The sequence below is a fragment of the Manacus candei genome, unplaced genomic scaffold, assembly GCF_025592945.1.
Source record: "Manacus candei isolate 608988 ecotype Guabito, Panama unplaced genomic scaffold, ASM2559294v1 h1tg000033l, whole genome shotgun sequence".
Lineage (NCBI taxonomy): Eukaryota > Metazoa > Chordata > Aves > Passeriformes > Pipridae > Manacus > Manacus candei.
The window spans coordinates 10,734,369-10,752,656 of record NW_026138081.1 but is presented as its reverse complement, the minus strand read 5'-3'; the positions used below and the strand labels follow the sequence as shown (position 1 = coordinate 10,752,656).

Sequence of the window (18,288 nt, the reverse complement as noted above, 5' to 3'; positions counted from 1 at the left end):
ATTAGTACAATAGACAGAAACCTGGGTAGTAGCTTAGCCATTTCTAGGTTTTTGCATAGGAGAGTATGAAAACGATTTGAAGCAGAATAGTAAACTAGTTTGACAGTGGATGTTAGAAGGAGATTGCTTCAAAGCTGGTCAAAAAGTAAAGGAGAAAGCATGAACCTGTTAGTATGAAGATTTAATAAATGGCAGCAGCATGAAGGCAGAATACTAGTTTTATGATTTAATTTAGGTGTAAGTTAAAGAAAAATAGCTTTGGAACTTAAATTATTTCTAGTTTAATTTGGCCAAAAGCAAATATATTTTACATTTTTTCATCCTCTTGACCAAAAGACCTATTAATAGAATTTGAAAATGTAATCTGATCATGGACATTCAAATAGAGCTTTTTATTACTATCCAGTGAAACTGTAACTCACATAACATATATAGTTGTATGGCTGATGTGTATGTCTTCAGGTGTTACAAGACTTTTAGAGGATGCAAGTTCTGGTAGATGCAGCATTAGCCCTTGAAAAGTTTTGGCAAGATAACTGCAGACCACATGCAGTCTGCTTCCTCTTCCTCCTGGGGTAAAAATTTGCTGGTTTACATTAGAAGTTATGTGAGTGTGTTTGCATTATGGAAGCTAGAAGTTATTAGGAAGGCCTGAGGTATAAGTGAAGTGTTGAAAAATAGGTTAGAACAAAGTGGCCCTAACCTCATTTTCTTTTATTAGCTTCACGTTCCTCTTCTCTCCCCGCCTTAACTCCACACAGTAATTCCAATTCCTTCCCCACTAAATGCACACACACAGAGCATCTATCACTCTCCTTCCCTTCAAAAATTCCTGTCTTCATCAGCACTGTTAACTCATGTGCATCTCTGCTCTCTCTCTAGAATTGCTGTAGTATGTTAGTACTAATGTCATTTTTTTCTCATTTGTGCAGGCTGGTTTAGACTAAATCAGGAACCAGATAGCTAACAAAATGGGTGGCAGAGGACACAGGCTACTTGGTCATCAGGTGTCCCAGCCCTATGGCTCCTAAGTGCATGTTCAACTGGAGTCTGGATAAACATGTCACAGTGCCTGAGATCAGTCAGTGCCTGACGGGCACAAGAGCTGCAAGTCATTCCACAACATCACACAAGAGGTGTCACAGTCATTGGGTTTTCCACAGCCTGATGGTGGTGGTCATATAGAAGAGTGTTTAGAGTATGGGATAGACATATGGAACTCAGAGGCATATATCTAATCTGGGTAGAAGCCAAACATTGAAGTGAGAGTGCCAAATGGGCAATGTGTTTCTGGTAAAAGCAGGCAGAAGTGCAGTTCTCAGGACAAACCAGTTTTGAATAGTGGTGGTTGGGAACATTCCTAATGAGGAAATAGCTGAATTAGATTGTTATAACTGCGTGAGTAAAAGAAAACTTCTGACAAACTTGGATTTACTTAGTTGAAGAAGCAACCCCAATGAAGGGGTGGGAGTAACTGATCTCTTTATTTTGTTAAGCAGTCTGGTTTTCCCCCAGAAGGAAAAATTGCGGTATTGTCTTCACATACTTGTTCAGCAATCTCTCTTTTGCAACAAAGTATTTTCCTGTAAAATCTCCAGCCCTACATCTCTAGTTTTCTTTTGCAAATATGAACAGTGGAAGATGAAAAAGAATACACCTGGATAGAGAGATGCTTCTTTGGACACTGCCCCCCACTGACTCTGAAAGCGCAGGAAAAAGACTCAATAAAAAACTGAGTCTTCTTTACCTGTGAAAAAACATGCCTCTCTGCTTCTATGTAGAATCATAGAGAAAGAAGCCAGATAGTCAGTGTTTCAGGGGTGGGTTTTAGAACTGACCTATCTCTCCACTGTGCAGCGGCCTGGACACGTTTATATGTCTCTTGAATTCTATATGTCAAACCTGCTGTCTGCAGTAACTCTCCTGCAATTTTGCACTATACACTGCATCAACATATACCATGCTGTGTTATTTACTGAAGTGCAATACTATATCAAAAAGTGTGAAACTGATAACAGGCAGGACACTATAGCACACTATAGCACACTATAGCACATTATAACATGTAGTCCTATACACTACAAAGTACTATTTTGTTTAAGAACTATTGCGCAGGTTAGAAAAAACCTCAAAATATATGCATGTAGGAACATTGTACTCCCAGGGGAAATTTTACACGCTTATAACTTAATGTGGAAGGAAAGCATGCCAAAGGATACAACAGGAGCTCAGTCAAGGTTTTTATAGGCTCAGTGCAAACTACTTTTTTTTTCCCATCAAATATATAAAATGGGGTGGGGGGAAAGGAAAAAAAGAAATAAAAAAATGTAATTTAGGTTTTTATATAGCAAAGAAAAGCAAAATTTAAAATATACTACTTTATGAAATTGTTTGTAGTTGATGCTTTAACTGATGTTTAAGTAGTTTTAATCCTTTGCAAAACAATGCAAGAAACATGAACTGTATTATGACTAAAGACCAAAAGACATTAGATGAAAACTCTGTAGATGTAACTCTGCTAAGATCAACTAATTTACGCAGTCTGAGGATATGCTAGACGAATAGAGATTTTGTGCAATTAACAGATGGTATTATCAGTAATATACCATTTTATGAACTAAAGCACCTGTTTGAACATGAACATAAACTTTTTCATTTAAAATATTTTCATGTCACGTTCCTTTCATTTTTATAAAGCAGAATCAAAAGTCCAAAGTTAATTATAACCATTGTTGTGGCCTTTGGAAGGATTTTTGTTGCTGCCAGAGTAGGAGAGCTATAGACAATTTGCACAGCGGTTACAGATAAAATTATACACGATGAAATTATTAATATTTTATAAAAGCACTGTTATATAAAAATAAAGATATATAACTAACTAAATAAATAAATCAAGGTAAAGAAATTAGTAAAATAAGTTACCTTACTAAAATTCTAATCTTGAGAAGGATTAGCGTGCTCATGGATCAAAATCATGACGCATTGGTTGCTTTACAATTTCCTGTCTGCTGTGCTACTTTGATTATATCAAAACCAAAACATCATTTGGTTTATGGTTGTTCACCCCATATATTAATAACTTCATTCTTATCATAAGTGTTTCTTGACACACTGAGGAACTATTTTAATCCATCTTGTAAATAATTAGAAAACTAGTTGTTGTAGAGTGCCACATAGGTGAGTACTTCAACTTTTAATGCTGAAGTGAACTTTTGAATGCAAACAACAATTGATATTATTTTAGCTGGGATTAAATTACAGGGGTCATCATAGGAATGTGGATCCCTTTCCACTAAAACCTTGATCAGTCAAAACAGAAAGACTAAAGATGAACCATTAATTTGTTGTGGTATAGTAGGACACAGGTTCGTGCACAAACTACAGTGTTGTTGAGGAACAGATCCTGATCCTCTTTAAAAATGGTACTAAGTATGCATTAGGACAAAATTAATATTTCTAAATAAAACTGCATGGCAAATTAATGTAAAGAGTTCAATATATATGAGACTACATACCACGCCTTCTTGTCACAGATCAAAACATTCACTTATGAAAAATCAGAGCTCATAATGGGGGGAAAGAAAGATAAAGACAGACAATGAGGTGATTTTGCTATCCATTCCACTTTATTTGATGACAATATGGGGAAGATATGGCATCTCAGTTAGAGACCAAACTCAGTAAACTCAAAGACAATTCCACAACTTCTCTGTGGAAAGTGTTGTAATTTATATCTTGCATGGGCAGATGGAAGAGAAAGGAGACAGCTGCTGCAGCCACAACAGCTGACTACACCAGATATGCCACAATTGCAAAACAGATTTTAGTGAGCCATCTCTCTTTTTTTAGTTTCTGCATTTACCAAGAAGCCAAAGACAACAGAGGTGACAGCCGGAAGCACAGCTGTGTTTGAAGCAGAGACAGAAAAATCTGGCATCAAGGTGAAATGGCAGCGAGCTGGCACAGAAATTACTGAGAGTGAGAAATATGTCATCAAGACAGAAGGAAACAAGCATTCACTGACAATCAATAATGTAGGAAAAGAAGATGATGTGACATATGCTGTAATAGCTGGAAGTTCCAAGGTCAAATTTGAACTCAAGGTCAAGGAACCAGGTACTGCATTTCCTAAGCAATTCTGATTTCATCAGTATTTCCAGTCCCACCCACAACTTTCATGAATGAGGTCCATGGAAATTAGCCTATCTTAACACCATAAGATTTCTCTACCAGCATTATACCCAATTATTTGAAGCTATTAATTCATGTTAAGCTGAGGAGTACATTTGCTGTGGTTAAGACAGCCATTTCCAGATGTCAGAAGTCCACACAATGGAGATCACAAAAAAAAGCCATACACCTCTGACAAGCACCCACTGGTGATGAAGATATCATGATGTCAAAGGAGAGATAATCTTCCTGTGTACATTATATATTAATGCCTCCAAACAAGCTTTTTTTAAATAGCTACACTATTTACACTGTACTAGATGCTCCAAGTTCTGGGAGCATCTACACTACATTAGTTAGAGTAACATTTAATTCTTTCCAGTAAAAATTTAGTTAAAATTTATTTGGACAAGGTCTAAAGGGATATCTTCTAACAATAAAAGTCTTGGTATTTGATACTTAACTATTAAAATAATAAAAATAAAATCACACTGTTTTCTTTTAAGACACAAATAAAGACAGTAAAGGCATAAAGAGTAAAAGGCATACATTTTCTGAGAGCAGAGTTGATGCATCTTGATATGTTCACAGATACTGTCTTGTTTTTCAGATCTTACTAAGATGACATTGTTATAGAGTGACTGAATTAGCCATTGTTATTTGGAAGAGGCTCCACTACCTAAGGGAAAAAATATCTTGCTGCAACTGATCTGTTTCAAGAAATTCTACCTCCCGCCATCTGTTCCAGTTGCTCACTCCTACTCCATTTTCATACAATTTTGTCTTCTCCATTGTGCAAAATTCATTTGCCTGAATTTTTCTGTGAGGTCATGGCTCAATTGTCAGGATACAAACTTCTGTAAGCCAGAAGAAATGACAGATGGATTTTTAAAATACTTTACCCATACTGATTACTAGCAGTGTCTGCAGCTTTTGTCAAGCAGCACACAGCAATAGCAGTTGTAACATTGTATTCCAACAGTGTTGTAAGCAAAATCTCATGAATAGGCAAACTATTTACAAAAATAATAATTACATCATTTTGCATTATCTTTTCTGTTTAGACCATTAATGCTAGCATCAAATAATAGCATTATTCATCAGCTGTCAAGTTTCTACACATCAAGACTATGGAATTTAAAAATCCAGGCATCAGTTCTTTCCAAGTTCAGCAAAAGAGCGAGCCTCATCATACAGCTTCAGTAGGCCCCTTCTGCTTCCAGCACATGTTTTAGGTTCTAGGAAACCACACCTAACTTCTCTGCATTTTCTAACATAAATCAAAAGCTGGTTTTTTGCAAAATTTTTTTCAGAAAGGAAGTAGACACATGACTTTCTCTAATCTTGGCTGACATTCATTTCCAGAAAAGAGTGAGACAGTCCCTCCTGCTGGAGATGCACCAACCCCAACTGCCTCAGAATCACCTGCTCCACCAGTAGAGAGCAGCCAAAACACAGAAGGTAATAGAGAACTAATGCTGTCATAAAGTCTGGTTTATTAGCAGAAGGAAAGAAGTTGCAGAGGGACTCCTTAGAGTAAGTGAGGTAGAGACAGTAGATGAAGGCAGACCATAAAGAATAAGGAATCTCAGAGACAAAAGAAATATATTGAGATATTTTAAATTAATTAACTAATGCACTATATAGGCTGATGCAAAAAGTTCTAACTGGTAATTATGATGCTTATTTCAGTTGCATCTTCTCAGACTCAAGCAGAAGAACCTTTGGACCCCATTGGGCTCTTTGTGACACGACCACAGGATGCAGAAGTTACTGTTGGTAAGTACAAAATGTCAGTCAAGTGATATTTGTAAACTGCACCTGTTGCTTGACTATTAGGGTGACAGCAGAGATATAACAGATAAACTAAACACTATTCATAATCTTATTTTAACCTACTTCCCTTACAAGGTGGAAACATCACATTCACTGCCAAAGTAGCAGGTGAGAGCCTACTGAAGAAACCATCAGTGAAATGGTTCAAAGGAAAGTGGATGGACCTGGGAAGCAAAGTGGGGAAACATCTCCAGCTACATGACAATTATGATCGAAATACCAAGGTACAACTGGCAGAATAGGGTTCTCAGTCTTCTGGGTGATAACCTTTAATTTGGGGAAAATAGAAACCAATATAGGAATGTTTTGATATTAAGGTGTCTAAAGTGACACACAGTGCTATACTAACACGTAGAAGTAAGTCTATGTTTTGACTACACAGACAAGAGACAAGCTCTACATACAGACTTTTGCGTACTCTTATCTATGGTGAAATGAGAAAATGTCTGGACAACTGGGAAGAAAGTTTTGCACTATCTACTGCAGGATTCCCTCTGTCTTCCTCTCAAGTAATAGATACCTGGCATTTTTAAGAGAAAACAATAAATCAGACAGATATTTAAGAACGGTCTATCTTGATCTTAGCAGGTCAAGCATTCCATCATTAGTGTTGGAATTCATTTTATTCTTGTATTGTCTAAACTATTTTAAATAGCTAAGATCAATTTTTTACCACAAATGTGTTCGAAGACACACAAACAAGAATACAAGAGTCTGTACCTTGACTTCTCATCCTGTGTAGTATATGAAACACTACTACCCTCTCCTGGATGGAATTAAACAGCCTTGCTCACATTAGCCACTCCTTTTGCTGAATTTTGACATGTACTGTATACATTCTGGGTAGAAGTTGTAACTGTTTAATGAAAGCTTTACTTCTGTTTCCAATTTACGTGCAATTAGTGTATGTGGTGACTGCACACAACAGTACACCAGCACAGTTTGCTATCCTCAGGGATACCTGTACTGATAGTACTCTTTAGCTGTTCCTGAATTTGGAACTATAGGCAATTTTTTATTACAGTAATGAGTTGGACACTCAGGACATTCTTAATTTTAAAAGGACACAAACACATAGTTCATCCCTTGCCTATTTCTCTCCGTGTATTCCCTTTCCCTCTGTTTCACCACTTCATTTTCTACTTTATGAATTCTATCATTGGTGTCTCTTCTAGGTGTACACCTTTGAACTGGAAATCATAGAAGCAAACATGACTTTTGCAGGAGGGTACAGATGTGAGGTGTCTACCAAGGACAAGTTTGATAGCTCTAGTTTCAACCTGACAGTTAATGGTAAGGTGAACTGACACCTATTTTTTTTCTTCCTGCCCCCTATTTTGTTTTTCTTCCTGCCCACCAACAATTCCCTCTGGTAGATAGTGGCTGCTAGACAAGCACAGATCTGAAGTATAGCTCTGAAGAGCTAAAGGTACACCTAGAGAGGCCCACAGATGAAGATTGGATGGGTTGGCAGAGATACAGGTCTTTAGAAATACCACTGAGTTGTCACTCAAGTCAGAACTGTGATGCTCTTAAAGAGGGCACGCAGAATCAGCCTGCCTTTTCTCTGGCTTTATTCTGATTTCAGATCCATTCCTCCATTATATTTAATTCAACTAGAATAGAAGATACGGTCATTCTTACTTTGGCAAAAGTTCACTACTGAAAATGGATACTTGAGAAAAAAAAAGGGAGGAGGAGGAGAAAAAAAGATTTAGACATGACACTATTGTCAAGTCCTTTTTCTTCTTTTCCTGATAAATTCAAGTGATGCAGAAGCACCTTGTGAGATAAAATTGCTTTAAGATTGGATGACTCATTTTACATAATACATGGTGCCACCCTCACAACTGCTATATTAAAAGGTTATAAAAATTGAAAAGGAAATACATATTAACGTCAGTTTGCCCCTAGTGTGGAAGAATTTAGGTAAACCAGGATAAGCATTAACAGCCTGAAAGAGTTGAGTGTTTGGACCATTTTCTGTTTCAGGGATTCTGTTGAAGGGACTTCAATATTAACTTGTGTCCAGCTACCAGTGTACCTACTGCAAAGACAAAAGTTTGTTGAAGTTACTCATTCAACAATGTTAATTTTTGAAGTTTCACTAGCTGGCTGTCGGACTCATAAGACTTAGGAGCAGCAACTGAGAACAGTTCTTCTCCCAGTAGTAGTAGTACACCAATTCATACTGATAGAGTAATAAAGTTCTGTCTATGCAACATCCTCAGTGAATTCCATGTACATCTCTACATATTTCCGAGAATTTATCTTTCTTTCAGAAGATAGGTTATAATTTATTATTAATAATAGTATTCAGCTAATATCCCATTGTATTCTTATTAGGACTTAAATACCCTGTGAAGACGCTATTGAAACTAAAATTTAGCAGCATGAGAATTGGCAAACAAGAGTTAAGACAGTTCATCAAGGTCCAGATTACGATGCAACATGAAACAGAAATAAGTTATACACAAAACACTGGATTTTGAAAGCTTGTTAGTGAAGGCTACGTGTTAAAAGATGATGTTTCAAGCTCTCAGTATGCAATTAATCACATTCTACAATATGAGAATTTAGAAAAAGAATTTCTGCAGATGAAAAGCTGTAGAAATAGCACTATATTTTTGCATTATTTTGACTTGCTCTCCCACTGTTCTTCATCACTTTTTGTCACAACAGAAGCACCTGTGACTGGAGACTTGGATATTCGAGCTGCCTTCCGACGCACGTGAGTATGCACAGCAGAAACCTATGTAGATCAGATCATACATCCATGCAGATTTCAAGAAAGCTATCTAAAGGCCAAGCTGTTGTACAAACAAGTACAAATATCTGAATGTCTACTAAGAAATATTTCTACCATTAAAATATTATAGAAATCCTAGAAATCACCTAAGAGATTTTGGACTTTGTACTAGCATAATAATCACACTTGTCTTCAATTAAGTAATTGATGTTATCATTCTAACAAGAACTTCAGCACTTTTTTTCCAGACCTGTAAAGTACACTCCAAACACAGACCAATAGAGACGGAAAAGATTCTCTGTGTTGTCTAGTCTTGATTTGATCTGGCATGTACCTTAATATAAACATTTGCTAAACAAGGAAGTGGAGTTTGAAGTGAGCTCTGTAAGGAGTAGATCTCTGAAAATATTCATGTAAGCATTTTGACTGTATTTGTTTTCTTGTTCTATACCTATATTAATTGAATGAAGACAATGGCATTGCAAGTGTCCATGTGAAAACTCAGTTATATGTAGTCTTAGACATTAAAACCTGCTATGGAAAAGGACATTCTCCTCCCATCTTTAATACCCTCCAAATTGGTGTATAGCTTAATGGAATAATGTTCCCTCCTATTAGTACGATTCACAAAATTGGTTAGGTATTTCTATTTTAGTTGACATTATTTTTCACTGTTGTGAATTTCTTCTCCCTTCGTGCAATTCAGTTTCCATTTTAGTTTTTATATATTTCTGCGAAATTACTAGACTAAGAATCTTCCTACAGACATCTATTTCTTCATTATAGGGCACAAATCATCTGTGGTTATGCTCTGAGTATTTCTCTATCAGTGCTACTTTTATATAAGTTTTTTTTTAGCATTTATCCCAAAGAACTAAAAAAGGCTTGCAGAATTCATCTCCAGAGATCTATCTACAGGTAGCTGACCAGCCCTGCTGTGATGGCTGCTAAATAGAGGATGCTCAGTGCATAACTGCATTGTGTTATGTCACTGCAGTGAAAGCAGGCTTGTACAATTAAAATAATTTAGAATAAGTTCAAAGTGAGTGCAGTGTGAGCAGCTTCAGGCTGTTCAGATTGTCAGTTTCTTCTTTAAGAATGGAGCCAAATTTTGAACTGATCTGTTTAAATCTGAAGCTTTGTCTTTGATACCCTCACTCAGGAGCCTAGCAGGAGGGGGGAGACGGATGACTTCAGCCTTTCTCAGGTAGTCACTGTCTGTGTCAACTGAAAAATTTAAGTCTTACAATGAACTGTCTCTCTCTGCTTAGGAAAAGAAAAAAAAATCCACAAAACTAAACTGCAGCTTGAATTCCAAATAAATCATTGTTTATAATATGTAGTATTTATATGAGATTAATACATATGAGTAAGTAGTAATGTAAGATAAATAAAAAAGATAAAATATAAAAATACAAAAAGATTAAAACACAAAAAGATAGATAAAAAGAGATAAAAAGAAGAAAGACTAGTGTGATAGTTCAGTGAGAGGCAGATTCATCTACAGAAAACGCATGTGTTTGGCAAGTGGCATCTCCTCACCACTGTTACAAGAAAAAAAGTAACTTCAAATTATATGCATGTCTGCCCCCCCTGTTGTACATGTTCTCCTCTCTACTGAGCACATTCTGACTGAAATTGCCGCTGCTCACAAAAATGTACCAACACACATGTATATGAAAATCTGTTGTTTCCTGGCACACTCTTTATCATATAGTATCATTAAAATTTTCACTTTATGCCTTTTGGTCCTAATGTCTTCTGCTATATCAAAAACAGGAACTCTGAGATTAAATTTAACTCTATGCATGTTAAAGCAATTATTAGGATCTTATTCTTCAGAAAAGCTAAACCTTGATTGCTGGGCCTTCCTGAAAATTTGATTTAATTACCACTTGTGAACAATAACATGATTAGTTATTCTCTCAGCTGTAGATTTTGATTTCCTGAATATTTGATTACAAGAAAACCTTTTCTAATTTGGGATTATACTAGTGATTTTTATATACATTTTATATACATTTTGCCTGCAAACATGGAAGATTTTCTGAAAGTAAGGAACAAAGTGGCCAAAAATACACTTTTCTCTTTGAGCCTTATACCCAGGAAATTACCTTTTCCAGTGCTATACTATCCTGCAAGTAATCACAGAAGTAAAAACAATACTTTCTTAATGAAAAGATGTCTTCTTACAACATATTCAAAATTACACAGATTTAAAATTGTTATTTAACCTTACATTCTCAAGCAGCACAAGAAGTTTGGCACTTGTTTCTGTTCTATTTTTTTAACAGTACTGTTAAAATGCCCATCATTTATCTGTTGAGACTGATTTCTTACTCTTGTTTGTTCCTGCAATATTGCTTTTTCCTGACATTCTGATTTATACTTCTACAGACAGACTGATTTTTATTGAAGCAACTAATACTGTATATCAATAAAGGCAGCATTATGAGCTACAACTGCCACCAGTACAACTGAAAAAAAATTCTGCTTATGAAACAGTAATTAGATATAAAGTGTTGCTGCAAGAAGAATATGAATGCTGTGAGATGGCATCATCAGATTCTTGTACTCAAGAAAACAGAGATGTTAAGAGGCAGATGAACATTAATAGTTGAGATAAAAAAATACATTTTGACTTTCTAAAACCTGTTTGAATGCAAAGAAAAATGCAAAAAAGACCTTTTTTTTTTTTTTTTTCCTAAGTGGAATAATCAACAGTCACAGAATCCAATACTTTTTGTAACTCCAAATACTTTTTCTATCAAATCCCTGAAGTGATATTTTAGGAATTGAATCCAAAAAGTGATTGTAGTGACTTTATACTAAGATTTCAGTGTAGACCAGTGCTTCAAATGTTCAGAAGCACAGCTAAAATACATTTGATTCGGAACACCAAAAATAACATTGTGCCTTCCATCCCAGTTCATCATATGTAACGGGCAGAACTATACATCAAAAAACTTCTGCTTGATGTTTCTTGTTCTCACAAGTCAATTCATCACAACGTTGCTTGTCATGATGCTTGTTGAACAACAGCATATTGAACCTCATCTCAGGATCACAGAATTCCTTCTTCAACTCTCCCAAGCACTAATGATGTGACACTTTTTTCAGTGTAATGAATTCTGGAATCACAAAGATCCTTAAGAAACAATTACAGCTGGGATAATACTAGGAGGGAAAAAGTGATTTTAGATTGCAAGAAGTTCCACAAAAAGCTTGATTAATGCTGCCCTACATCGTAAAAAAAATATCTACACTCCTGGAAACTAGAGGAAAGAGGAAAGCTTCTGCAATACCTTTATGATTACAAATACATTCCAGATCAATACCACCATCAAATTAATACCCTGTACAACTTTATGCACAATGAGTGTAGAAAAAATACAAGTTCATTATATATATTTCTTATACCTATATGAAGACGAATATGGACATAGAGCCTAATTAAGTCACCTTCCATGTCAAGGCACATTCTAAGTCATATAAACACATCTACCACCCACCTGCAAAAAAATGTCATCTACATAATGTTATAGTCTCACAAGCTATTCCCATCTCCTTCTGAAACTATTTATGATTTTCTATTACTATACAGTGCCGAGGGACATGATGAGGGGGCGGAGTTTGATTTTAGTTCCCTACTGAAAAAAAGGTGAGTAAAAATCCATAGAGTAACCCATATCTATAAAGTAACCAGGTTCTGCTGAACAACTCTGAAAACAATAATACTGGAATAGGTCAAAGTTTCATAAATTCAGAATCCCTGTCATTTTCCTAAAGCAGCTCTAAATGGAAAAAGAATGACGGGTAGTTATGGCAACTTCCTGAAATACACAACATTTAATGCATTTCTGTTAGGTTTATACTGGAGAAAAAAAAAAAAACAAAGAGAAAAAATTGTCTTTCCCAAGACAGAAAAGGCCTGGACTCAGGTAATTACATGTTTCCAGCAGGCCTTTCATTAAAAACAAAACAAAACAAAACCAAACACAACAATTTACAATATCTATCTATAATACTGCCTTTTAAAGAATTTTCTGTCCTACCTTTTCACAATTCTTTCCATCAGAGAGTTGGGAGGACAAGCCTTTTTATGAGATATCTAAATGTTACTATTACACTGTACAACTATATATTATATCTTATGTGGCTGTTTATTGTATATATAAAATATATTCTATGTTGCATAAATATTATACAAATATTTTTCACTCTTCCATTCTCTCTTAATACTCTTTAATTCTTATTTCTTGCTTTTACTTTCTTTTTTGAATTTTTTCTCCAATTCCCATCCTTCCTTGACATATCTGTTTTCATAACCTATCTACTCATGTTTTTCTCTTTTTACCAAACTCTTAATCTGGGTGTTTTGGATTCCACTGTTGCCAACAGAGAGTAAGATTTCTATTTCATTTTATTATAAATGCATGGGTCAGACTGAATATAAGAATCAATTAGTTTGAAATAATGCATGCATCTTTGTCTTCTATACATACAAAGCATGACAAAAATTGCACAGTATGAAAGAAAATTATCAACTGCTAATTTTTGAGACAGAAACGTTTTTAAACAATTAGTAGAAGTTAAGGGTGGGCCATTCAGTACAATCAATGTATTTCTCTGAATGTCCTTTGATCTTCACTATCACTTTTTTTCATAAGCAGTTTTAAATTTTCCTTGACTTTCCAGATTTTCTCAATAACCCGTTGCTTTAAATTCCTGTTGTCATAGTAATTAGAATCAGAAAAATCATTTCCATAATATTGTTACTGGTGCCTGTCAAACAGGCAATGAAGTTTTGTTTGCTTCTTTCTGTTCACTGACCCTAGCCATTCACTCTATCTTTTCAGTGCCTGAAGTGGCTATAAACACCTGTTACTAGATTCGTGTTTTGCAAATCTCAACTTAGTTTAAGTTTTCACAATCAGCTACTTGGTTGTTGTTGTGAATCTGTGTTCGGTTTCTGCTCAGGTACTGGTATCCCTATTTATAAAAAGTGTTTTATCCTCACAAGCAGCGTAGGATCATGTAGAAATATGAAGGAGCTTGGTTACAGAGGCAATAAATACACAATAGTCTCATGTTTCACTCAGGTTAACTCACCCAAATTTCAGTGGGACAAGCAAGGTCACAGAGGTATAAAAAGACCTGTGCTATGCAATATGCAATGCACCCAACTATAGGCAAATTCTGGCTTTGCAGTAACACCACAACCAGAACACTTGAGGGGTTTGATAAGGACTCTTATCAAACTTCCTATAACTGACATTGATATCAAAGTTCCTTGTTTCAGCATGACCCAAATTGTTGTACACACACTCTAATTTCTATAGAAAATGTTAACCAAAAAAGAATTGCTTGTCTTTTTAAAAAAAAAAAATTAAAGGGATACCAACATGAAAATATTTGCATAATTTCATAGAGCCTCTACCTGAAATGAGGTGCTGAGTACTACGAATGCCCCTTGTAGCACCTTTCCCTTTTGCTCTCATAGTTGGTTTTGAGCAGTGATCAAACTCTAAAAGGGAGTAAAAATCTCCAGTACTTACAGAAATATTCAATTTGTGGATTTAAGTATTCATTATTTGTTAGACTAGAAATACTATTAATTAAAAGAGTCTCATCAATTTCCCTGCATTTTATCAGTGTTCTTGACATTTCTCAACTTACAAATCTCTGCTTAGCGAATTTAAGCATATAAATTCACTGTTTCTAGTTGTTTTCACGACCATTTCAGAAGTAATTTTTGGATCCTTCAGGTTTTGCACACCTCAAGTTGAAGACCACTTAATTAATGACAATAAATAGGTATAAAACCTCATCACGGAATGGAAGAATTTTTCATTAAAAGAGAATGGGAAAAGGTACCTCATGCTGAGGAACTCTTAAGAGCTATGTAGATTCAAATAGAATGAGGATTATTCATTTACCACTTCTGCTTTGTCGCATCTAATTTACAAGTGTCCCTCAATCCAGAGGTAATGATCATTCCCACTACAATAAAGAGCTTCATTTAATACTATATCTCCTATCACTGTAATTTAATTAACTGGTGTTGACATACAGATGTCATGGGCCAAGGAGAGGTCATTGGGAAGAAGGACAGAACAGCTGTCACAGAGCTATTAAATGGGATAGTGAGCAGAGACCTTGAAGGAGGTGACAGCTGACAGGGTCCAATCAGTTGACAGTAACAGGATAGGAAGGAACCATTTCTGGGATGTACAAAACTATTTTTAACCCCTCCACATATGTTTGAAACATATCAGCTGCATATTCCATTTACAGCAGGTTCACTAAGCTGCATCGTAATGCCCCCAAGTCCATAGTTAACCTATGAGGTGATCACTCTGAATAAGGATCACCAACATCAGGGAGAGTAACATAAGTGTGGGAGAAACTTCAGGAGTCCAAGAGCTCTATTACTTTTCGTACACTGCTTAGTTCCTGTAGGTAGTGGAAGAGTACAGCCTCCTTGTGCAAACTCTGTGTCTTTATGGGATCAAAGAGAATGCAAAATAGTGAAAAGGTGTACTAGGATGGGGAAAACTTTGCTCAAAGACATTTTTTTCTTTTCTTTTTCAGAACTCAGTTAAACAGTATAGAAATTGCAACCTGTAGCTTTTAGTACCATTTTACATACAACTCACAAGCCTTTTCCTGAAATCAGAAAATATTAGTATTTCCAAGGAAGATACTATATTCTTTCTTATGTTCAAATTTCTTGTACTGTATACACCAAAACATTATTGCCAGAAAAAAAATGGGATGCAATGGAGTGATGCAAAAGCTAAAGTTAAGCAAGTCTTCTCAATAGTGAGAGATATTAGACTGTGGAATTTCTTCCAAATTGGAAGATTTTTCTCACTATGTACTTGAAAATAACTCACACAAAACATTTTTCGAAAACTCCATGAATACTCCTACCTGTAAATTTTCAGATAAATAGGGGATATGTACAGACAAGCCTACAAGTATGCAGATAGACTGAGAGATCACCAGTATTTATATAAAGTCTTAGGGAAGATAACATTTGAATCTGTTAAGTCTTTATTATTTTCTATGATTTTATACTTCAAGATACATTTTCTCCACAGAATTTTAATTTTACTAGTACAAATAATTAAACACATATTTGAAATATTATATGCCCTTAGTTTTATGTACTTATATATCTATTTTAACTTACATGTATTTAGAAATATTTTAAAGTCACTCATTGATATGACCAAGGCAATTAACCCAAGAACTACCTATGTTAAAGAAAATCTTGGTCTATGTGGCAAATCAGTTCAATTTACCTACCTTCTGCTAGGCAAAACTACAAATCATTTGTAGCTGCCTCAAACTAAATTATAAGTGTATGGAGAAAAGGAATCCTGATTAAACTTGTGGGTGATACTGACGTACTGTTATGGCAAAGCAAATACCCAGCACGCTTATCACAAGCACTCCAAACTTCAGCTACTCCTATCAATTCAATGAGTGATAGAGAGGATTTAATGCTTAGTGAGTGCTAAGTCACTTCAAAGATATAAGATATTGTATACCATATTTCAGCTCAAACTCACTGAGCTGAAATCCACTTCTATTGCTTCCTTTATGTTCAAGAGCAACAAGGGTGCTGGAAATCCCAAGCCTGGACTGCAGTACTTTAATAAACATAGCGCTCTCGTTACAAGCCAACCTTTTTCAGGAAATAAAAGGACTACCAGAAATGTTTGGTTTTACCTGCTGTCTGGACTGACCATAGTAGTACTGTTAAGAAGCAATATTTCTCATAGACTAATTCGACTGTTCTTTTCCTGAAAAAAATGGAAATACACCCAATAACATTCCACTTTTCTCTGCATTACCTGTTGCATAATTTGTCTCCTTGGTGAAGTTTACCACTGAATATGGCTTCATTATAAGGTTGTGTTCTGCTGGACTGGAACCTGTTTGATCCTGGTTATATCAGAAAATACAGCCATGGGAAGTTCCTTTTCCTTAAGAAATTTTTAACAAACTGTTATTTTTTCCATCATTTCTCTGTTTATCAAAAGGCAAACTATGACAGGCAAAAACTCTATGATGACTGGATTTGTTTCCCTGGAAGGCAATCAGTCATAATTAGGAAAAAACAGAAGTGCCTATTGCACTTTCAATATAAATCTTAGAGTGGAACCATACAAAGTTTGGGAGTGAGTTTGGTGTCAATACGGATCAGCATTTTCCTTAGGCCTATTTCATAGCATTTGCATGAACTCCTTCATCTCCCTGCTACCGAAGCACAGGCATGTTCTGCTAAGGGTGAAGATGACATTCATGGCTCTTTTATATTAACACATGATGCCCTCTTTCTTGCCCATGGGGATGCTGCGTGTTTTTCCAAACGGTTCTCTGCATCATTCTGGAGTACAGCAGCTTCTTGCGCTCCGTAAATAGGTAAGGTTGTGCCAATTCCTTTTTCTATTTACAATCTTTTAAATAAAAAATACAATAGCAGAAAAAGAATGCCTTTCCCAAAGCCAGATAACCAAATTTTTCCTTGGTTTTACTAAACCAAACTTTAATTCTTCCAGAATCACTAGTTCTTTGGTTAGACTATAAAATAAGTAGTCCATCGTAAATACTGTTGCCACTACTTACCAGTCTTTTTATGTTTTATAGTTTACTATACCCAACAACTGTCTTTACAACAAGTGATAAATGTTTTAATAATATGTGATTCTTTCTAGTGGATTTAAAGGGAAGTTAAAATTTATTAGTTTTGGTTGTTAGAAATAAACACTTCAGGACAGCAATTGAATTTTAATCACTGTACATATAAACATAAGTAAAACTAATCACCAATTTTATTTCATAATTTTAGGTAATAATATAGTAAAAAGTTAGATTGCTAATTTTTTTTTAAGAAGAAGAAATGGTTTCATCAAGCCAATATGTAGCTGCCAAGCCTAGAGCTGTTTTTAAATACTCTTAATAGTGGCACTCAGAGACACTAATCCTTTCCTGCAGAGGTGAAGCAAAATCTGAATCACAGTCTGATGTTGATGTCTGGGACATCCTGAGGAAAGCTCCTCCTACTGAATATGAGAAAATAGCTTTTCAGTATGGTATCACAGATTTGCGTGGGATGCTGAAGCGCCTCAAACGCATAAAGAAGGAAGAGAAAAAAAGCACAGGTTGGTGAGATGTATTTATTCTAAATATAGAGTTCATGTCTTCCTTTTTGGGAGTTTTCCAAATGTTAACATCAGCTGGACAGCAGCCAGATACAAGAGCATGAGAAATAGGAGTTTCCTGTTCCAGTTGTCACACAGTCTTCATATGAAATGCTGATTACCAAAGATTGAAGCTAAGCCCAAAGTTCTGAGGTACCTTGTTCTGAAACTCTGGATATATACTGTATGTGATCATCTCACTAGTTTCTTCAGCTTGGCCCGTTATATTTCCCTGAACATAAAACAACAACATCCACTACTTGCTTCCACCCACCAAAACTGATCAGTATGTCAGGTATCAGTGATAAATACAAAGAA

General features: G+C 35.5%; 1 protein-coding gene across 1 annotated transcript in view; it reads left to right on the top strand.

Moving 5' to 3' along the window:
- MYBPC3 (myosin binding protein C3) overlaps positions 1-18,288 on the top strand; it is a 62,281-nt gene that overhangs the window by 4,540 nt on the left and 39,453 nt on the right. The window contains exons 2-11 of the mRNA XM_051792066.1: positions 3,850-4,116; positions 5,536-5,631; positions 5,863-5,949; positions 6,082-6,230; positions 7,182-7,299; positions 8,689-8,737; positions 9,918-9,962; positions 12,360-12,416; positions 17,168-17,191; positions 17,765-17,931. Of these exons, the coding sequence (XP_051648026.1) occupies positions 3,850-4,116; positions 5,536-5,631; positions 5,863-5,949; positions 6,082-6,230; positions 7,182-7,299; positions 8,689-8,737; positions 9,918-9,962; positions 12,360-12,416; positions 17,168-17,191; positions 17,765-17,931 (1,059 nt within the window). The remainder of the gene's footprint in view (positions 1-3,849; positions 4,117-5,535; positions 5,632-5,862; positions 5,950-6,081; positions 6,231-7,181; positions 7,300-8,688; positions 8,738-9,917; positions 9,963-12,359; positions 12,417-17,167; positions 17,192-17,764; positions 17,932-18,288) is intronic.